This window comes from Leuciscus leuciscus (genome assembly GCF_965113295.1).
Source record: "Leuciscus leuciscus genome assembly, chromosome: 15".
In the NCBI taxonomy this organism is placed as follows: Eukaryota; Metazoa; Chordata; class Actinopteri; order Cypriniformes; family Leuciscidae; genus Leuciscus; species Leuciscus leuciscus.
In genome coordinates, this window is record NC_138739.1 from 19,398,635 (window position 1) to 19,416,499 (window position 17,865).

Here is a 17,865-nt window from a genome sequence, read left to right on the forward strand (position 1 = left end):
TGTTCTCTTGACTTTGATTTTGCTGTCTGGGGATGTACAATTGAATCCAGGCCCATTTGCTGTTGGCCTTTCCCCGGAGGGTGCACCGGCGGGTGGATTGCGCATGCAGCGGCTGACCTCCGGAGGGACGGACGTCTTCCCCGAGGTAACAGGAATTCCATACGGTGACGGTATCCAATCAGTAAGGAAGCAACGAGAATTCAGATTTTTTCAGACTGTAAATCACGCACGGGTAATATGGGAGCCTATGTCTAAACCTAAGGGTATTCTAGGTGGACATTTCAACATTCAGAGTATATTGCCTAAATGGGATCAGATCCAACATCTGTTAACTGACTCTAATTTAGATTTTTTTAGCGTTGAGCGAAACTTGGCTGAACAGTAATATCCAGACTAGTATGATTGATGCCCCTGGTTTTTGTCATAGAAAGGATAGAACATCTAAAAAAGGTGTGGGGGGGGGGGGGGGGGGGGGGGGTACTATTCTATGTTAGAGACACTCTGAAATGTAATGAAATCAAACTGGATACACCATTAGAATGTTTGGCTTTAAATGTTGTATTATCTCCTAAGATGAATTTTAACATTATAGTGCTGTATAACCCACCATCACATGATGTTTCATTTTATGAGAATAAAAAAAAAAAAAATTAATATGTAAATACTCACACCGAATCTGTTTTTCTTGGTGATTTTAATATTAATTGGCTAGAGAAAAGCCGTAGAACAAAATTAAAGAGACTGTTGTCAAAACACAGTCTTAATCAGATGATTAAAGGATCACACGAGCGAGTAAAACTATGATAGATCTGATAGTCACTAACAAACCACAGAGAATCATCAGAACTTATAATTTACTAATAGGGCTCTCTGATCACAATATGACCATGGTTGTAAGGAAACTCACTAAACAGCGTTTACCCAAATTTACGAACGAAAGTAAACCAGGGAACTTGGGTATCCCCAAAAATAAGTTGACACAAGTTAAAAATTATTTTGATAATTTAGATTGGAATAATGTTTTACAGTCAAATGATTTAGAAAATTGTTGTAACTCTTTGATGAAAAACCTCACAAATCTGATTGGGAAATATAGTAAGACATTCAAGGGCACGCGACGAAAAGCCTCCTTACCATGGCTGAACAATGACACTCGTCAGTTAATGAAAAAAAGAGACTATGCATTGAAAAAAATCGCTGCTCTCCAAAACAAATACCGATTTTCTCATCTTTAAAGGATTGAGAAATGCAGTAGTCAGAGAACTGCGTAAAGCAAAGACCGCCTATTTTATGCAATTGATTGAGGAATCGGAGGGAAATAGTGTAATGTTTGGAAGCACCTCAATAGCCTTACTAAACTTAAGCCTAGTCAACAAAAAACAATAGCTGAGTTGGAAGTGAATGGACCAGCAACCCTTTCACAGACCACAAAGTCTGACCAATCAGATCTTTTTCAAATTAAAGAGGTTAGTCAGGAAAAAGTACATGAAATTATTAATAAATTAAATAAATCTAAGGCAAAGGATGTATTTGGGTTGGACACTGCCTTTATTACAACTCACTGCTCTGCCTTGATTAAACCTGTAACCCACCTTGTAAACCTTTCCATCAGAGTGGGTAAATTCCCACAAAGTTGGAAACAAGCCATCATTACACCGATTTTCAAGGCTGGCGCAAAGAACCAAGCAAGCAACTATAGGCCAATCTCAATACTGCCGGCTTTATCCAAAATTTTAGAGAAAATTATCATAGAACAGTTAGTAGAACATCTTGAAGGTAACAAACTTATCAATTCTAAACAGTTTGGATTCAGAGTAGGGTATTCTACAGAAATGGCTAATTGCTACCTTACCGAGAACATTAAGAGTAAGTTGGACAAGGGTAATGTTGTGGGAGCTGTGTTTATAGACCTAAAAAAGGCCTTTAACACCGTGAACCACAACATACTCTTGAATAAACTTACCACCTTCAACTTCTCTGAACATGCTATCGGCTGGTTTGCATCATATCTAGAGCATAGAGAGCAACGTGTTAAAATAAACACCGAACTCTCAACATCATTACAATCCACAATGGGTATTCTCTACAATACTACGCATGTTTTAAAGAGAGAAACCCGTATTTTAGAGCATAAATGGAAACAAACTAATTTAGAGGTCTTTAGAATCGCGTGGAAAGACAGTATGTCACATTATAAAAAGGCCCTAAAAGCTGCCAGGGCTGAGCACCTCCGCAAACTAATAGAAAACAACCAAAACAATCCAAGGTTTCTATTTAACACCGTGGCTAGACTAACAAATAAACAGACGTCACCCGAACAAAATATCCTGTTACAGTTCAGTAGTAATGATTTCATGAACTTCTTCACTGAGAAAATAGAAAGCATCAGAACCACAATTATAAACGTTCAATCTTCAATCGCGCCTTATAATTCAGCTTCAATTATCACCCCGAAAGAACAATTACAGTGCTTTACAACTATAGAACAAAAAGAGTTAAATAAACTTATCACTTCATCTAAAACAACAACATGTTTATTAGATCCTATACCAACTAAACTACTGAAAGAAGTGTTACCTGTAGTGGAAGAGCCTCTCCTCAATATTATTAACTCGTCTTTATCTTTAGGTCATGTTCCAAGAACATTTAAACTGGCAGTTATAAAACCTCTCATTAAGAAACCACAATTAGATCATAATAATCTAGCAAATTATAGACCCATTTCAAATCTTCCATTTATGTCTAAAATATTAGAAAAAGTGGTGTCCGCTCAACTGGGCTCTTTCTTGCAACAAAATTATATCTATGAAAAGTTTCAGTCTGGATTCAGACCGCATCATAGCACTGAAACTGCGCTCGTTAAAATCACAAATGATTTACTTTTAGCTTCTGACCAAGGCTGTATCTCAATACTAGTTTTACTTGATCTTAGTGCTGCGTTCGATACTATAGATCACACAATACTCTTAGATCGACTACAAAATTATACTGGTGTTCAAGGACAAGCACTAAGCTGGTTCAAATCATACCTATCTGACCGCTACCATTTTGTCTATTTAAATGGAGAAAAATCGATCATAACTCCAGTAAACTATGGAGTGCCGCAGGGATCTGTATTAGGCCCTCTGTTATTTTCAATATATATGATGCCACTTGGAAATATTATAAGGAAACATGGAATTAGTTTCCATTGTTATGCTGATGACACTCAAATATATATTTCATCACGGCCGGATGAAAACGCTACATTTTCCAAATTGACACAGTGTGTTAAAGATATAAAAGATTGGATGACGCGTAATTTTCTTTTATTAAATCCAGACAAGACAGAGGTAATACTTATCGGTTCAAAAAACCGCCCACAAAACCTCGCACAATACAACTTTAACATCATAGGATGTCCTGTTACTTTATCCTCTACAGTAAAAGACCTGGGTGTTATACTCGATTGCAACCTGTCTTTTGAAAATCATATTTCATATGTTACAAAAACAGCCTTTTTCCACCTTAGAAACATTGCTAAGCTACGTAATATGCTATCAGTATCTGATGCAGAAAAGTTAGTTCCTGCATTCATGACCTCGAGACTGGATTACTGTAATGCTTTATTAGCTGGTTGTCCTGCATCCTCAATAAACAAGCTACAGTTAGTCCAAAATGCCGCCGCTAGAGTTCTTACGAGATCAAGAAAATATGATCATATAACACCGATTTTATAATCACTGCATTGGTTACCTATAAAGTTCCGTATTAATTACAAGGTATTGCTACTGACTTATAAAGCCCTAAACGGCTTAGCTCCAGTCTAGTTAATGGATCTTCTATCGCCCTATAATCCATCGCGCTCTTTAAGATCACTAAATTCAAGGCTTTTGGTCATACCTAGGATATCCAGAACCACCAAAGGAGGGAGAGCATTTTCACATTTGGCTCCAAAACTCTGGAATAGTCTTCCTGATACTGTTCGTTGCTCAGACTCGCTCTCCCAGTTTAAAACTAGATTAAAGTCGCATCTCTTCAGCCAGGCATTCATATAATCCTACAGTTCAAACTACAATCCGGCCTCTATCCAATGCCAGAGGAGAACTGGCCCCCGACTGAGCCTGGGTTCTCCCAAGGTTTTTTTTTTTTTTCTCTCCATTAGGTCACCTGATGGAGTTTTAGGACACCATTAGGTCACTTGATGGAGTTTTTCGGTTCCTTGCCACTGTTGCCTTTGGCTTGCTCAGTTGGGGATATTTTGGGGATATTTAATTTAATTTTATCAATCAATAAATTCCTCTTGAAACAAACTTTGTTGTATTATTTTAATTTAATACTGTGAAGCTGCTTTGATGCAATCTGTATTGTGAAAAGCGCTATACAAATAAACTTGATTTGACTTGACTTGACTTATGTCATGTTTATCAAATTAAAACTAATTAAAAAAACGTATAGACTCCACTTCATTGATAGTAGCTTATGTTGAACTTTATTCTTGTTCAAACAGACGCTGTATGAAGCAGTACATAAAGTAGGCCTATTGAATGAAAATGTATCTGAAACATCTGTGTATTATTTGGCAAATATTGCATTTATTTCACTTCAGCTGTGGTAAAGTACGCGAACACCACGTGAGCGGTCACTACAGGAACCAGAAAGTGTCCGACTTCACGTCTCCGTTTGCAGCTCCTCCCCGCCTGCACGCGGCTACTCTCGCCGATCGGTTACATCCAGCCGCAGCCGATGTCGAACACACCTATTAATTATGAGACACCGATGAGTCATCAAAGTACTATAGTGCTCTGCCACGTCACTGCCTGTGACGTGGACACGATGAAGATTTTAAACCCGGAAGACGAAAATAGCAGAAAAAAACTAAAATTGAACCCCCCCCCCGCTCCCCCCCCCCCCCACTATTAAATCTAACAGATGCTAACATTGTCTTCAATGGTGTTCAACACACATACCTCTGTTAAAATCTCAGAAAATTTGGTTTAGGGTTTCATGACCCTTTAACAAATCGTGCCAACGAATTAATAAACTGTACCCACGAGTTCCTAATCCGTGCTCTCAGATCTGTAAACCGTGCATTCAGTTTTTGCAATCTGTACCCATAAATTCATAAACCGTGTCCACCCTTTTGCAATCTGTTCCCACGGGTTTGTAAACTGTACTCATGGATTTGTGTCCCTCCCCCAGTCTGTGCCGGCTGATTCAACCAGGACACCTGTTAAAGTGTGGGATGCATTGCATTGAATTTAAACTTTATTTTTCAAAATTGATAATTTTCTAAAAAACAACATTTAGCCTACTTGTATCTTTAAAGTCCTTTTTTTTTTTTTGGTAGGAAAAAGCTCAGTATAATAGAATAAGCAAAAAGGGATAAACATATTACTGTCTTATGTGAACTCATTTATAGTTATAAAAGCAAATAATAATAATAATAATAATAATAATAATTATTATTATTACATTTAGGCTGCATATTTAGAAGACGCTTTTATCCAAAAAAGGAACAAAACAATTAGTCAAATGTCAGTCATAATACATGGTTAGACAATAATAATACAGGGCTAAGATTATCACCAATAAACACAAGATTTTGACGCTATCCAAGGGTTTGTGCGGAGTGTGGAGCGCGCACTGCATGACATGGAGGCGTGGGCTTGAACACTTTCATTTTCAACAGTGGAAACAACTTAAAATACTCTTATCATTTCATGCAGAAAATAATAATACATCATTCGCAACTACTTTTATTTGTGTAAACTCTCAATAACAAGAAAATGTTGTGCTTTTTTAAAATAAAAATAAAAAATCAGGCGCGCTTTCATGATCTCCGTGAACTGGAGCGCGTCTCAAAAATTAACTGAAACAAAATATAGCCTACCTATGCAGGCTTAAGCTTGAAATGTTCACTTTTAAATGAACAAATTCGAATCGAAAGCAAAAATATAATTTCCGGGTTTGGCCTTAGAAAACCAGTAAAATCGACATTTTTTTCCATATTAATTTGTGAATATTTTAAATGTTTAATAAAGGGGCAAAAAGTCATAAACAATAATCTGAAAATACGTCAATATTTATTTATTTTTTTGCGCAGAATTTGGTGTGAACAGTTCGAATTCAAATGTTGGTGTTCGACTTTGCGTCAATACAGCAACCATTAATTTTTCGTTTTTCAATTACAAGTTAAAAAAGGAAAAACAAATGGACGCAAAAGTACACGGACCAAATGTTCCGGGTCAATGCAAATAAAATGTTGAAATCAAAATTTTGCATTTTTGTAAAACAGAAAAAAAGTTGTATGTCAATTATTTTTATTTTCAATTAAATAAGCATTGTAAGGAAAATAAGTTTGGTATGTGAATATTGTTTCACCAGTCTAAAAACGAATTAAGAAGAAAGCATGTTTTTCGTTTTTCAATTACGAGTTAAAAAAGGAATTTTGTTGGTTGTTGTCTCCCATCTTCCCATCCTCTACACTCCCACTTTTCCACAGCTTTACATGCCCATTTTTTTTAGATATTTTCCAACTCCTAGATGTAAATGACCAGCCTAAAACAGGGGGGTTTTCATCAAGTCATCAAGTCAGTTTGATCCTGACTCAATAATTATTTCAGTGACGAGAGAGAGAATAATGGTTTACTTCCAGAGCTTAAATAACTCCTCAAATAAGTAATGGAGTAAAAACAGCTGAAGGTGGGTGCCAGTAAGTCTGATCGACCCCTCAAGGAAGCAAAAGGCTCTTCTGAGAATTAACGGCTAAAATATAGTTTGAGTTAAAAAATTATAATCAAATATTCGTTCACTTTTAATGATGCCCAGACATCATTAAAATCTTTTTCATTTATGGAGTCAGATGAAATACCATGGTCAGTCATGTAAGAAAATGTATTTCATTTAATCTTGTTATGTTGCGGAAAAGGAAAGACGAGTAATACACAGAGAAACCTTCCCCGTATTATTGGAAACCCTTATTGGACCAATAGACGGGCTTACAACTGTAAACACTGAGTCACAAAAAAAAAAAACTTTCAGCTGGTAAAATACATTACTGTTAAATTTAGTTTAAGTGCAAATACAGGGGTTTGACAATATAATGTACACATGGGAAACAGGCAATATTTTACTAACCCTTTCGTACCTGAAGCTAAAATAGTGTGCGTGTGTGTGTGTGTGTGTGTGTGTGTGTGTGTGTGTGTGTATATATATATACTGTATAAGGAAATAATAGTATAAATACTCATTTATTTTTTTATTTTTTTAACATCTCTTCATATATTTATTGTTTGTATTTATTTTTTATTATTGAGTCAGCTTTGGCTTTCCATAACATAGCCTACTAATGGTCCATGACTGTAATTTATTGAAAGCCATTTGTTTTCTGAAAAAAATTACACCTTGCACTACAAGATAGCACATTATGTTAGAATGTTACAGTAAAATATATATATATATATAACGGTTAGTTCCAATCCTTGATTCTGATTGGTCAATAGCTGTGCTTTATTCACGATAAAACACGGCTATGACCGCTTCACCCAATGGTTCTATGTATCACTACAACACCCCTAGCAACTACTCTTAGCAACTTAAACACATGTGTGTTTATCTATCTATCTATCTATCTATCTATCTATCTATCTATCTATCTATCTATCTATCTATCTATCTATCTATCTATCTATCTATCTATCTATCTATCTATCTATCTATCTATCTATCTATCTATCTATCTATATTGCTACACGCCCTTCCCTTTCATTAGCACACAGAGGAAGCAATTTATAAATAAATAAATGTAAAAAAAAAATTGTAGAAATAAATACATATATACATAAATAAAAGTGGAAATGAATGTATAAATAAATGAAAAATAAATAAATTGTGAAAAAAATGCAATTATACATAAATTAGGTAATAAAAGTATAAATTCTAATTTATTTTTGTTTTTTTACATTTCTTCTTATATTTATTTATGTATTTATTTATTATTATTTAGTCAGCTTTGGCTTTCCATAGTGTGTGTGGTGAATTTATAAAAAATTATTTAAATAGACAATATACAGGAATACATTTTCTGATTATGTTTTGAAGAAAATAAAATAAAAATCATGAACTAAAGAATCTAACGCTTTAAACTTCAAATGTAATACAAATGTACAAGTTTTTTTGTGACGCTGGGTTGCACCGTTGCACCGCATGAATACAGCTTGATTAGATGGGTTGGCTATTTAACTGGTCTGGTTTCTATCATCATAACTCCAATCTTTTTCACATTTTAGCATTCATATAGTGATTAAAGTTTTAGCAGTTCATGGTTCATCTCTTTCATCTTTGTGAAGATCTCTGTCAGTTTTTTGTGGAAATGTGAATATTGAGGTTTGCTGTCGCTTAGCTGCACTAGTTCTGTGATGTTTGGGCACAATCCTTTGTGTTTGACGGTCTCATATCATTCACTTTTGGTTTTCACTTACTATTCTTCTCCACTGAAATGCTTTATATACACAGTCAAAACTGAATTTGATTTTTGGAAGCCTGACAGGACACGCATTTCACCTACGGCTTGTACTAAACTGCTAAAAACAACTTAAGCAATGATATACAACTTAGATAATATAGACAATGTTAGAAAAATAAAAGATAATTGCAACGTTTGTTTTAAGTAGTGCAACGTTAGTTTGCAAAAATATTAACGCAAATAATAATGTTTCTTCACATTTTTTGTCATAACTTGTGGTATTTGTAATACATGTAAAATGACAAATTACTGTCAGACATGACAAACAAATTTTCCAAAATCTTAAGTGGTCTGACCTATTTTCTTTCTCTTTCTGTCTTCAGTCTGTGGAATTGTAGTATAACAGAGAAACAGTGTCTCATCCTGACTTCAACTCTGAAATCAAACCCATCACACCTGAGAGAGCTGGACCTCAGTGGGAATCAAATTAAAAACACAGGAATGAAATACTTATGTGACACACTGAAGGATTCACACTGTAAACTGGAGATATTGAGGTCAGTAGCATTCACATTCAAGAATTAAAATGATATTTGAAAAAGAAAAAACACTCAATATTGAGGCACCACAGTAGCTAGATGTTGCGACTTAGACACCTCAGACGTAAGACCTGAACCATTGGAGTGCAGTTCCTGAGATGCCCTTCGTCATGAGGGTTGACAGGAGGATCTGGTGGTGAACTGTGTCAAAAGCAGCAGACAGATCCAGCAAGACAAGTACTGATTTGGAAGCTGCTCTTGCCAGTCTCAGAGTTTCAGTAACCAAGAGCAGGGCAGTCTCAGTTGAGTGTCCACCTTTGAAAAAAGACTGGTTATTGTCCATGAGGTGGTTCTGTGTAAGAAAGGTAGAGACTTGGTTGAACACGACTCGTTCAAGTGTCTTAGCAATGAATGGAAGAAGGGAGACCAGTCTGTAATTTTCTGGAAGTGCTGGATTTCTTAAGCAGTGGTGATTTCTGAGTCTGTTCAAATGCTGTAGGAAAGTTACCAGTGTGAAGAGAGGTGTTGATGATGTGAATGAGTGTGGGTACAACTGAAGAAGAAATGGCTTGAAGGAGATGAGTCAAGTTCAAGTGGACAGGTATTAGGGTGATTTAAAGGATGAGATTGAAAGGTATCAATTTAGTCACTTATTGAAAGTTCTATTTGCAGGTTTTAACACATTTTACACAAGATTGTTTGAGATTAAAGCTGCTTTGTATTTCTATCAAGATTGGTGAATCAGGACAAATTCAAGATTTTACTCAAAATTAGAGCAAATGGCTTGTTTCACCCATAAAAAAAGGGCTGTGACCAGAGTTTTAAAATTAGTGACATCTGTTCCACTATAATTACATCTATAAATACAAACCAATCACTAAACCTCACTTCACTTTCCGTAATGCTATCTATATGATATTAGGCTGGATGACGATAATGTTGTCTTCCGAGTCACATCCATAAGTGCATTGAATCGTGATCTAAATAATGTCACTATTGTGTTTTAGATCTGCTTTAAAGCAGAATCTGAATTGTCTCCATAGTTGAGATTCCATAATTGATTCTATTACTTTCTTGCTTATCAGTAAGCTGTTTTGACACAATCTGTATTATAAAAAGCACTATAGAAATAAAGGTGATTTGACTTGATTTTAAACAACATATAAATTAAAATAATGTAAAATAAATAGTTTTCTTCTGTCTTATTTTATGCTCTCTTTCTAATGCTCTTTTGCTCTGTTTCCTTTTAGATTGAGCTGCTGTGATATGACAGACGAAGGCTGTTCTGCTGTGACTTCAGCTCTGAAATCAAACCCATCACACCTGAGAGAACTGGACCTGAGTGGGAATAAACTTGGAGACTCTGGAGTGAAAAACCTCAGTGATCTACTGATGAACCCACAATGCAAACTGGAAAAACTACAGTTAGTAACATTATACTGTAGAGCAGATACAGTGTGTATTTACTCACACTTGAATTTAACATGGATCTGAACTATTGTCTTTTCTCTTTTTGTCTTCAGTCTGTATGAATGCAGTATCACAGAGACTCAGTGTCTCAGTCTGACTTCAGCTCTGAAATCAAACCCATCTTACCTTAAAGAGCTAGACCTCAATAGGAATGAACTAAAAAACACAGGATTGAATCACTTATGTGATGCACTGAAGGATTCACACTGTAGATTGGAGGGATTGAGGCCAGTGACATTCACATAAAATAATAAATAAATGTTTTGTTATTTAAATGAAACAGAATGAAACGGACGCTTTTTCTTGTTTCTCTAAATGTAGGTTAAGAGGCTGTACAATGACAGATGAAGGTTGTTCTGCTGTGACTTCAGCTCTGAAATCAAACCCATCACACCTGAGAGAGCTAAACCTGAGTGAGAATGAACTAGGAGACTCTGGAGTGAAAACCCTCTGTGATCTACTGATGAACCCACAGTGCAAGCTGGAGAAACTACAGTTAGTATCATTATACTGTTAAGGAGATACTGTGTGATTAAAGTTTACTCTTTAGTTTATTTTAAGACAACAGACTCAAGTTACATAATTTATAGCGCTGCTTCTTCTGGCATTTCCTCAGTAAAAGAAGGATTGAAATATCCTGTTAGTAAATTAGCTATTGGCTTCTGATTGTTCAGCATGTGTATCAGTATTAACCCTCTGGGGACCAAGCTGTTTTTGGGGCCCTTGAGATGTTCTGACATGCTCTGACATTTGTGCTTTTTTCAGTTATTTATAAACATGTTAATGGCAAAGGTGTAAATTCACTCTATATAGCACAAACAGGCCTACCATAATATGCGAGCAACATGTATGTAGATGTTTGTATTTTTAAGAGAATAATGTTTATGCGTGGTTATTTAAAAAAATAAAAATGAAAGTTGCTGAAATAAGACCACAAAACTCATACAAAATATGTGCCCACAAGACTTTTGACTAATGGATGTTGTCCCTTTCAGTTCTAGCTTCAAAATTATGTGAAAATAGTCTTGCTTTATCGTTCACAAAAAAAAAATACATTGATTTAAATGGTGTAAAACAGGTTTTGCTTGGAAAGCCAATATGCGAGGGGGAGGAGTAGTTTACACCTTAGATTACCCAGTCCCACCCACTCTGCATAATGACTCTGCATAATTAGCCATTCATTCAGGTGTGACACTGACTGAGCCACAATGCAAAGACAAAATATATATTTTGAAGAAGACTTATATTGACCATTTAAGATTTTGCTTACATCTATCTTGTAAATATGTTTTGCTATTTTATTAAAAAGGTTACAATTACAACAATAATTACAATTTCAGCAATATTTCTGCAAAAAAGTACTCTTTCTTTGTAAAAAAAAAAAAAAAAGATTATAGGCCTACATTTTATCATATGTATTCATTAGTTTGAATATAGCCAACATTGGAACATCTTAGTCTATGACTTTATTTTTGACAAAATAGTATTTTATATATATTCAGAAAAGCTTATTTGATGTGACAGTATATTCTACAGTAAAAACTGTACCCAAATCTAGTCAACAAAATGTTGTCTTTCATACTTCGCCTGACTGTAACGCAGTAACTGTAACTGTAAAAGCAGTTTATTCTTTCACACACAGACGCGCGATTCATATTTAGGCTAAACACTCTTTACAAATAGACGCGCGATTCATATTATAGAAACGCGATTCATCTTTTTGTTTACATAAGCCTACAACGTTATTCCATAACGTTATTCCACATTAACACTTGAGAAAGGATAACTTAGCCTACCTCACTCCTCAGCGGGATCTGCTCCTCATATCAGCACGGAAAATTTTCTCCATAAGGTAGGCTATATTATGCCTCTTTGTTTACAGCTGATGTGGGGGCGTTTCACAGACTGAAATGGTTCTCAGAATTTGCGTTTGAATAGCACGCGCTCTCCGGGGCGTGGTCACATTACTTTTGAATGGCTCTTAATGAGCTCGACTGGAGTCGCTCTCTTTTTATACAGATTACAGAAGCTGATAATATTTGTTTTTTATATAAATTACTTCATTTAAAAGCTGCGATCTCAAGCTTTATGCCCGTGGGTCTGTTTGCCTGTTTGACTGAATTTTCGCGGAGTTATAGATAATTTTCGAACGCGTTTCAAATGGGAGTTTACTGACAGAGAGAAGGCAGAAATAGCATCATGTTAGTTTTTCTTTATTTGTCAAAAAGCAAAACACTTTATTTGTATTGTGAGTATACAGAAAAAAAATAGAAACTGAACAGGATCGATTGATGTATTACACGAAAATGAAAGATCAAAATTAACAGAGCATTTTGTGTTTATTTTTCATTGCTAAAAAAAAAAACGAGCAAAACGCGTGGGCGCGTTTTTGGTCCCCAGAGGGTTAAAAACATTAAAAGCATTTGCAACTTGGTGGCTATAAAATAGTTTCATATGGTGAAATATGACACATTTGGTGTAAAACGAGATAGAAGTGACAAGTCCAAAGAATAATGTAACATGATGCATTTAACTTTCTACCTTCAGTCTGTTTGAATGCAGTATTACAGAGAAACAGTGTATCAGTCTGGCTTCAGCTCTGAAATCAAACCCATCACACCTGAGAGAACTGGACCTCAGTGGGAATCAAATTCGAAACACAGGAGTGAAACACTTATGTGATGTACTGAAGAATTCACACTGTAAACTGGAGAGATTGAGGTGAGGAACATCATAATGCTTGATCACAGTTTAAATCGGTCCAATTTTCAATTTTTATATATATTATTATTATTATTCTTTTTTTTTTACAATTATTCATTATGATTTGTTTTGTGATTCTGTCTTCTTGTTTGTCTCTTTCTAGTCTAAAAAACTGTGGCATTACCGATGTTTCTTCTTTAACTCAGTCTTTGACAAACACAAAAGCACTGCAGTTTTTACATGAACTTGATCTGAAAAACAATACTATAAGAGGTTCAAAGCAGCTCAAAGACGTGATACGTGACTCACACTGTACACTGAGGTGAGTAAATTTCACTTTGTGGTATTAAAGAGAGCTTCATTTACCTTTGATACATTGTTACGTCCCTTTTTGATTTAGATCAAAGTAAGGGAGTAAGGGAGTATAACATTTAAATAAAGATGTGCGTATAACTTAATATGAAGGACCGGGCAATAAAAGGAAAAAGATAAACTCAAAAACTCTGCTTAAAAGTATTTATTTTCACAGAACCCAAAAGTGAAAGAATGAAGAGAAAATAATATTTACAATATTTACAAACAATGAGGAGAACAAGAAGACAAATAACACTAAACAAAAACAAACAAAGGTGGGAAGGCGAGCTTGGGAGATGCCAAATAAAATAAATAAATAAAACAGAACATACTAGCTATAAGATTAATGCAACTACACTAACTACCAAATGAAAAATTTAGAAAAGAGTCTTTTCTACAAAGTCTTCGGCATCAAGACGCCCTAACCAAACTACACTAACTACAATATAACAAAAATTACAGGGTGTGGCACTCTCCTAAACCTAGTGTGTCTAATACAATTCAAAATGTCCGACTTACTAACCTGCTCCCTCCTTCCCAGCCTCACATGCACCGTGATGACTGATAAAGGATGAACAGTATAACAAACAAAAACATTTCACAACCACTATACGACAATTGATTAATTCACATGATAGATGCACAGAAATCAGCAACAGCGAGCCAAACAAAGACAAATGCCAAAGTGAGCAAAAAGCTGGGGACGTGGAAGAGATACGGGTATTTGAGGAAGGTGGTGTAATGTGATTAGATGGGTGAACCGGGACGTCATCATCCTTCAGGAAAACTGACAAGCTGTAGATTAATCCAATGAACATCTGAAACACACACACACACACACATTTAAATTCTTTATTTGAATTAAAAGATAAGCATATATCATGGCATAATCCAAATTTGACAGAAAGGTGTACAACAGCAGCCAATATCTCAGTCCATTATGCACATTAAGGGTAAAGGTGGCACCTACGCCTCCATATGTAGAGGCTACCAATTACTGCTGATACAGAGCAATACCTTGTCAGTTTTTTGGCCTTGTTCTTATGTAGTCCGCAAATCTGCAAACCTCTTACACACAACTTGTGCACATGGCCTAAACTACCAAAAATGAGGGCAATAACTTTACAGGAATAGCCAAAGTTATTGAAAACATTGTACCATGGTTGATATTTCAACAGTTTTGAAGCATAGCAGGTATCCATGTAAGCATCAAAAGAACAACCAATTTCTATTATTGTAACAGCTTTGGTGTGTTCATTAATTACAACTATGTCAGGTGTATTTGGAAAGTGATTTATGGCAGTTTCCAATGTAGCGCACTGTTCGTGTGGGGGGAAGAACCAGTCTGTCTTGATTTTTTCATTACAATGGATTGTGGTAAGATTGACATTGTCTCTGAGCTCCTTCACTAAGAGTGCAACAATACGGTCGTGGCGCGCGATGTACAGTCCTTTGTAGGCAGAGCAGCCATTAAGGATGTGCACGATCGTCTCTCTTTGCCGGCTGTGATGTTGCAGGCAAAACGGCTCATGTGCAGATGGAAACCATGTTGCTAAGTTGGACTTTGTTGGTAGTACCTGAAGACGAGCTTTAATTGTAAATCTGTGGATGTCATCTTGTAGGGCTGTGTTTCTCAGAACTGTATGTGATACGTTACGGTCGGCACAGGGCAGGCAGGCCAGTTGTCCTTGTAGGCGTAGGCCTGTCCAGTGCTGTATCATACGCAAATGGAAGTGATCGATTATTGTCCTTCTGATGTTTTGAGTGTCAAGGAGTTGGACGTTGTTGCCAGTTGTGATGGTTGCCTCTGCCGTGATGGTTGAATCCGCGACAATGTTCTTATTGACTTCCGCCGACTGTCCTGCTGTGTTCCTCCAGCGCAGTTGGATATTTGCGCGGTTGCAGAGGTCATTCAGGTCCAGCCAGTCCGAGTGCACGCCAAAGCCTGGTGTGTTGGTGTCTAATTTTCCATTGGATTTTCTTCTGAACCCGAGGAAGCTGGCGTCGTCTGATGTAGAAAAAGGGACCTTGCGTTTCCCCAGATGTAGTAGAAGTGAGGCTCGGGCAAGCTCACGCACTGCTGCGTCATCATTATTTAACATCCTTAACAGGTTGCTTATTCTGGCGGCAACGTACACCCACTCTATATGAGGGACGCCCAGCCCTCCCTCTCTGGACCTGTGAAACAGGAACCTCTGACACACACACACACACACACACACACACACATACACACACACACCCCAACAACAACAACAACAAACTACCCACATATCCCTATTGCAACACTCTAAATGCGTACACATACGTAACATACATCCACATCTATATGTGGAAAAGAAATTCTCTTTAAAGCATTAGTTCACTTTAAAATGAAATGGAAAAAGGATAATAAAACCCTTCCGAAGCAAATTCATATTTTTTTGTGAGAAAATGATCTATATTGAACATTTTATAAAGTAACATATCTAGCTTCCGCCAGACCGCCTTCTGTATTCAACTTACGAAGAAAGTGTAACGTGGGGGAATGGCTATGGCGCGGAGCTGAGCGGTCGCATTCTCGATCTCTCCGTAGGAATCGGCTAAATTTACTTATCCTGAGTTAAAAGTGAATGCACTCCTTCACCAAACTTAAGTTTAGTGCATCTGTAATCTAAGACATGTCGACCAAACAATCTAAAACCAACTCGGGCCATCAAAAAAAAGGCTCAGAATAAGGCCGACCGGCTAGAAGAAACAGGGCAAGATGCTAGCATGCTAACCACCGATGTGCACGCTTCTGGAGCAGCAGGGATTTTAGAGGCTATTGCAGCCCTGAAAAATTACTTCAGCTCCAAATTTGACGGAGTTCTGACCGCAATCAACGAGATTAAGTCAGACTTTAAAGACTTTTCAGGGAGACTGGAACAAGCAGAGAACCGTATTGGTGACATGGAGGATGATATTGCTAATGAGAAAACCAGAATCACGATATTGGAGAAGCAGGTGTCTGAGCTCACCTCTAAGGTAGATGACCTGGAAAACAGGAGCTGTCGTTCAAATTTCAGACGGGTGACTCTCCCGGAGGAAGTTGAAAAAGGCGATGCAGCTGCTTTTCTGGAAAAATGGCTACCCGATGTCCTGGGACCCGAGACCTTTCCTGCCCCGCTGGTTATCGAAAGAGCTCATAGACTACCAGGTGCGCCACAATCCTCTGCTCCGCAAGTCATGCTACTGAAGTTTTTAAACTTCCGAGACAAGATCCAAGTCATGCAGGCAGCCAGAAAAAAGGGCAAGATCATGTATGAAGGCCACCATGTCATGCTTTTCCAAGACATCTCCACTGAACTACACAGGAAAAGAAAGCGATTCGATGATGTGAAACAACGACTACGGGACCTGAAGATAGACTACGGTATCATTTACCCTGCTAAACTCAAGCTGCTCCACGGAGGGAAATCTCGCGTGTTTGCTGATCCTGCAGGCGTGGAGTCGTTTATTAAGAAGAATTGGACACCTAGCAAGTTGGCCACGACTAGCTAACGGGATACACTGTGAGGACCTCTGTCAGTGACGGGACTTTTTAACGGCAGCAGACGATGTGATCATTTAACCTGAACTTTGTTTTTCCACCTACTAAGAAAAGGTACTGTAACGATGCTTTACCAGGCTGCACCCGATTGTCACTATACGCTGACGTGGTTTTAATCCCACACAGACAGATGCGCGCATGCATATATTGTATATTTTGTTCGCTTATTCCATTAAGCCGATTGTGAGCGGGGGGGGTTAGTGTGTGATTTATCGGTTTATAACTGCTCCTCGTTGTTAGTGAATCAGTTGAGCGTCTAGCTCACTCTTAATGCTACTAGGGAAGGTAAGCTGTCTCGTTTGGGGAGATAGTGCTGGGATTAAGTTTAGGGGTTATAAATGTACATTTTATTTAGCAATTCGGGATAACGGCATACACTCCAATTGTTTTAAGAACGAGATTACAGTTTACATCATTCCTTTCTATTACATATGTGGCCTGGTTGAAACTGTTTATGCTTGATTCTATTTTATATGTCTTGTAATCTAAATTTGAAGTTTACATCCTGGAATGTTAGAGGTATGGTGAAGTTGGCTAAAATTAAGCAAGTCCTCAGTAGGGTTAAACAACTCAAACCGTTAGTTGTATATCTCCAAGAAACCCATTAATTGTCAGATGAAGTGATAAAGATAAAAAGGAGATGGCCAGGGCAAGTAATATCAGCCTACTTATCACACACTCGAGGGGTGATGATCCTGAGCTATAAATTGATATCCTTTAAAGTGGACAACGTCATCCGTGACATGGGGGGTAGGTACCTGATTGTCAGGGTACATTGATAA

The 17,865-nt window shown here is 37.0% G+C and overlaps 1 protein-coding gene across 1 annotated transcript in view; it reads left to right on the top strand.

Moving 5' to 3' along the window:
- Nucleotides 1-17,865, top strand: part of LOC309475586 (uncharacterized protein) — a 388,909-nt gene that overhangs the window by 331,713 nt on the left and 39,331 nt on the right. The window contains exons 89-94 of the mRNA XM_082138404.1: nucleotides 8,830-9,003; nucleotides 10,236-10,409; nucleotides 10,509-10,682; nucleotides 10,777-10,950; nucleotides 13,003-13,176; nucleotides 13,322-13,480. Of these exons, the coding sequence (XP_081994530.1) occupies nucleotides 8,830-9,003; nucleotides 10,236-10,409; nucleotides 10,509-10,682; nucleotides 10,777-10,950; nucleotides 13,003-13,176; nucleotides 13,322-13,480 (1,029 nt within the window). The remainder of the gene's footprint in view (nucleotides 1-8,829; nucleotides 9,004-10,235; nucleotides 10,410-10,508; nucleotides 10,683-10,776; nucleotides 10,951-13,002; nucleotides 13,177-13,321; nucleotides 13,481-17,865) is intronic.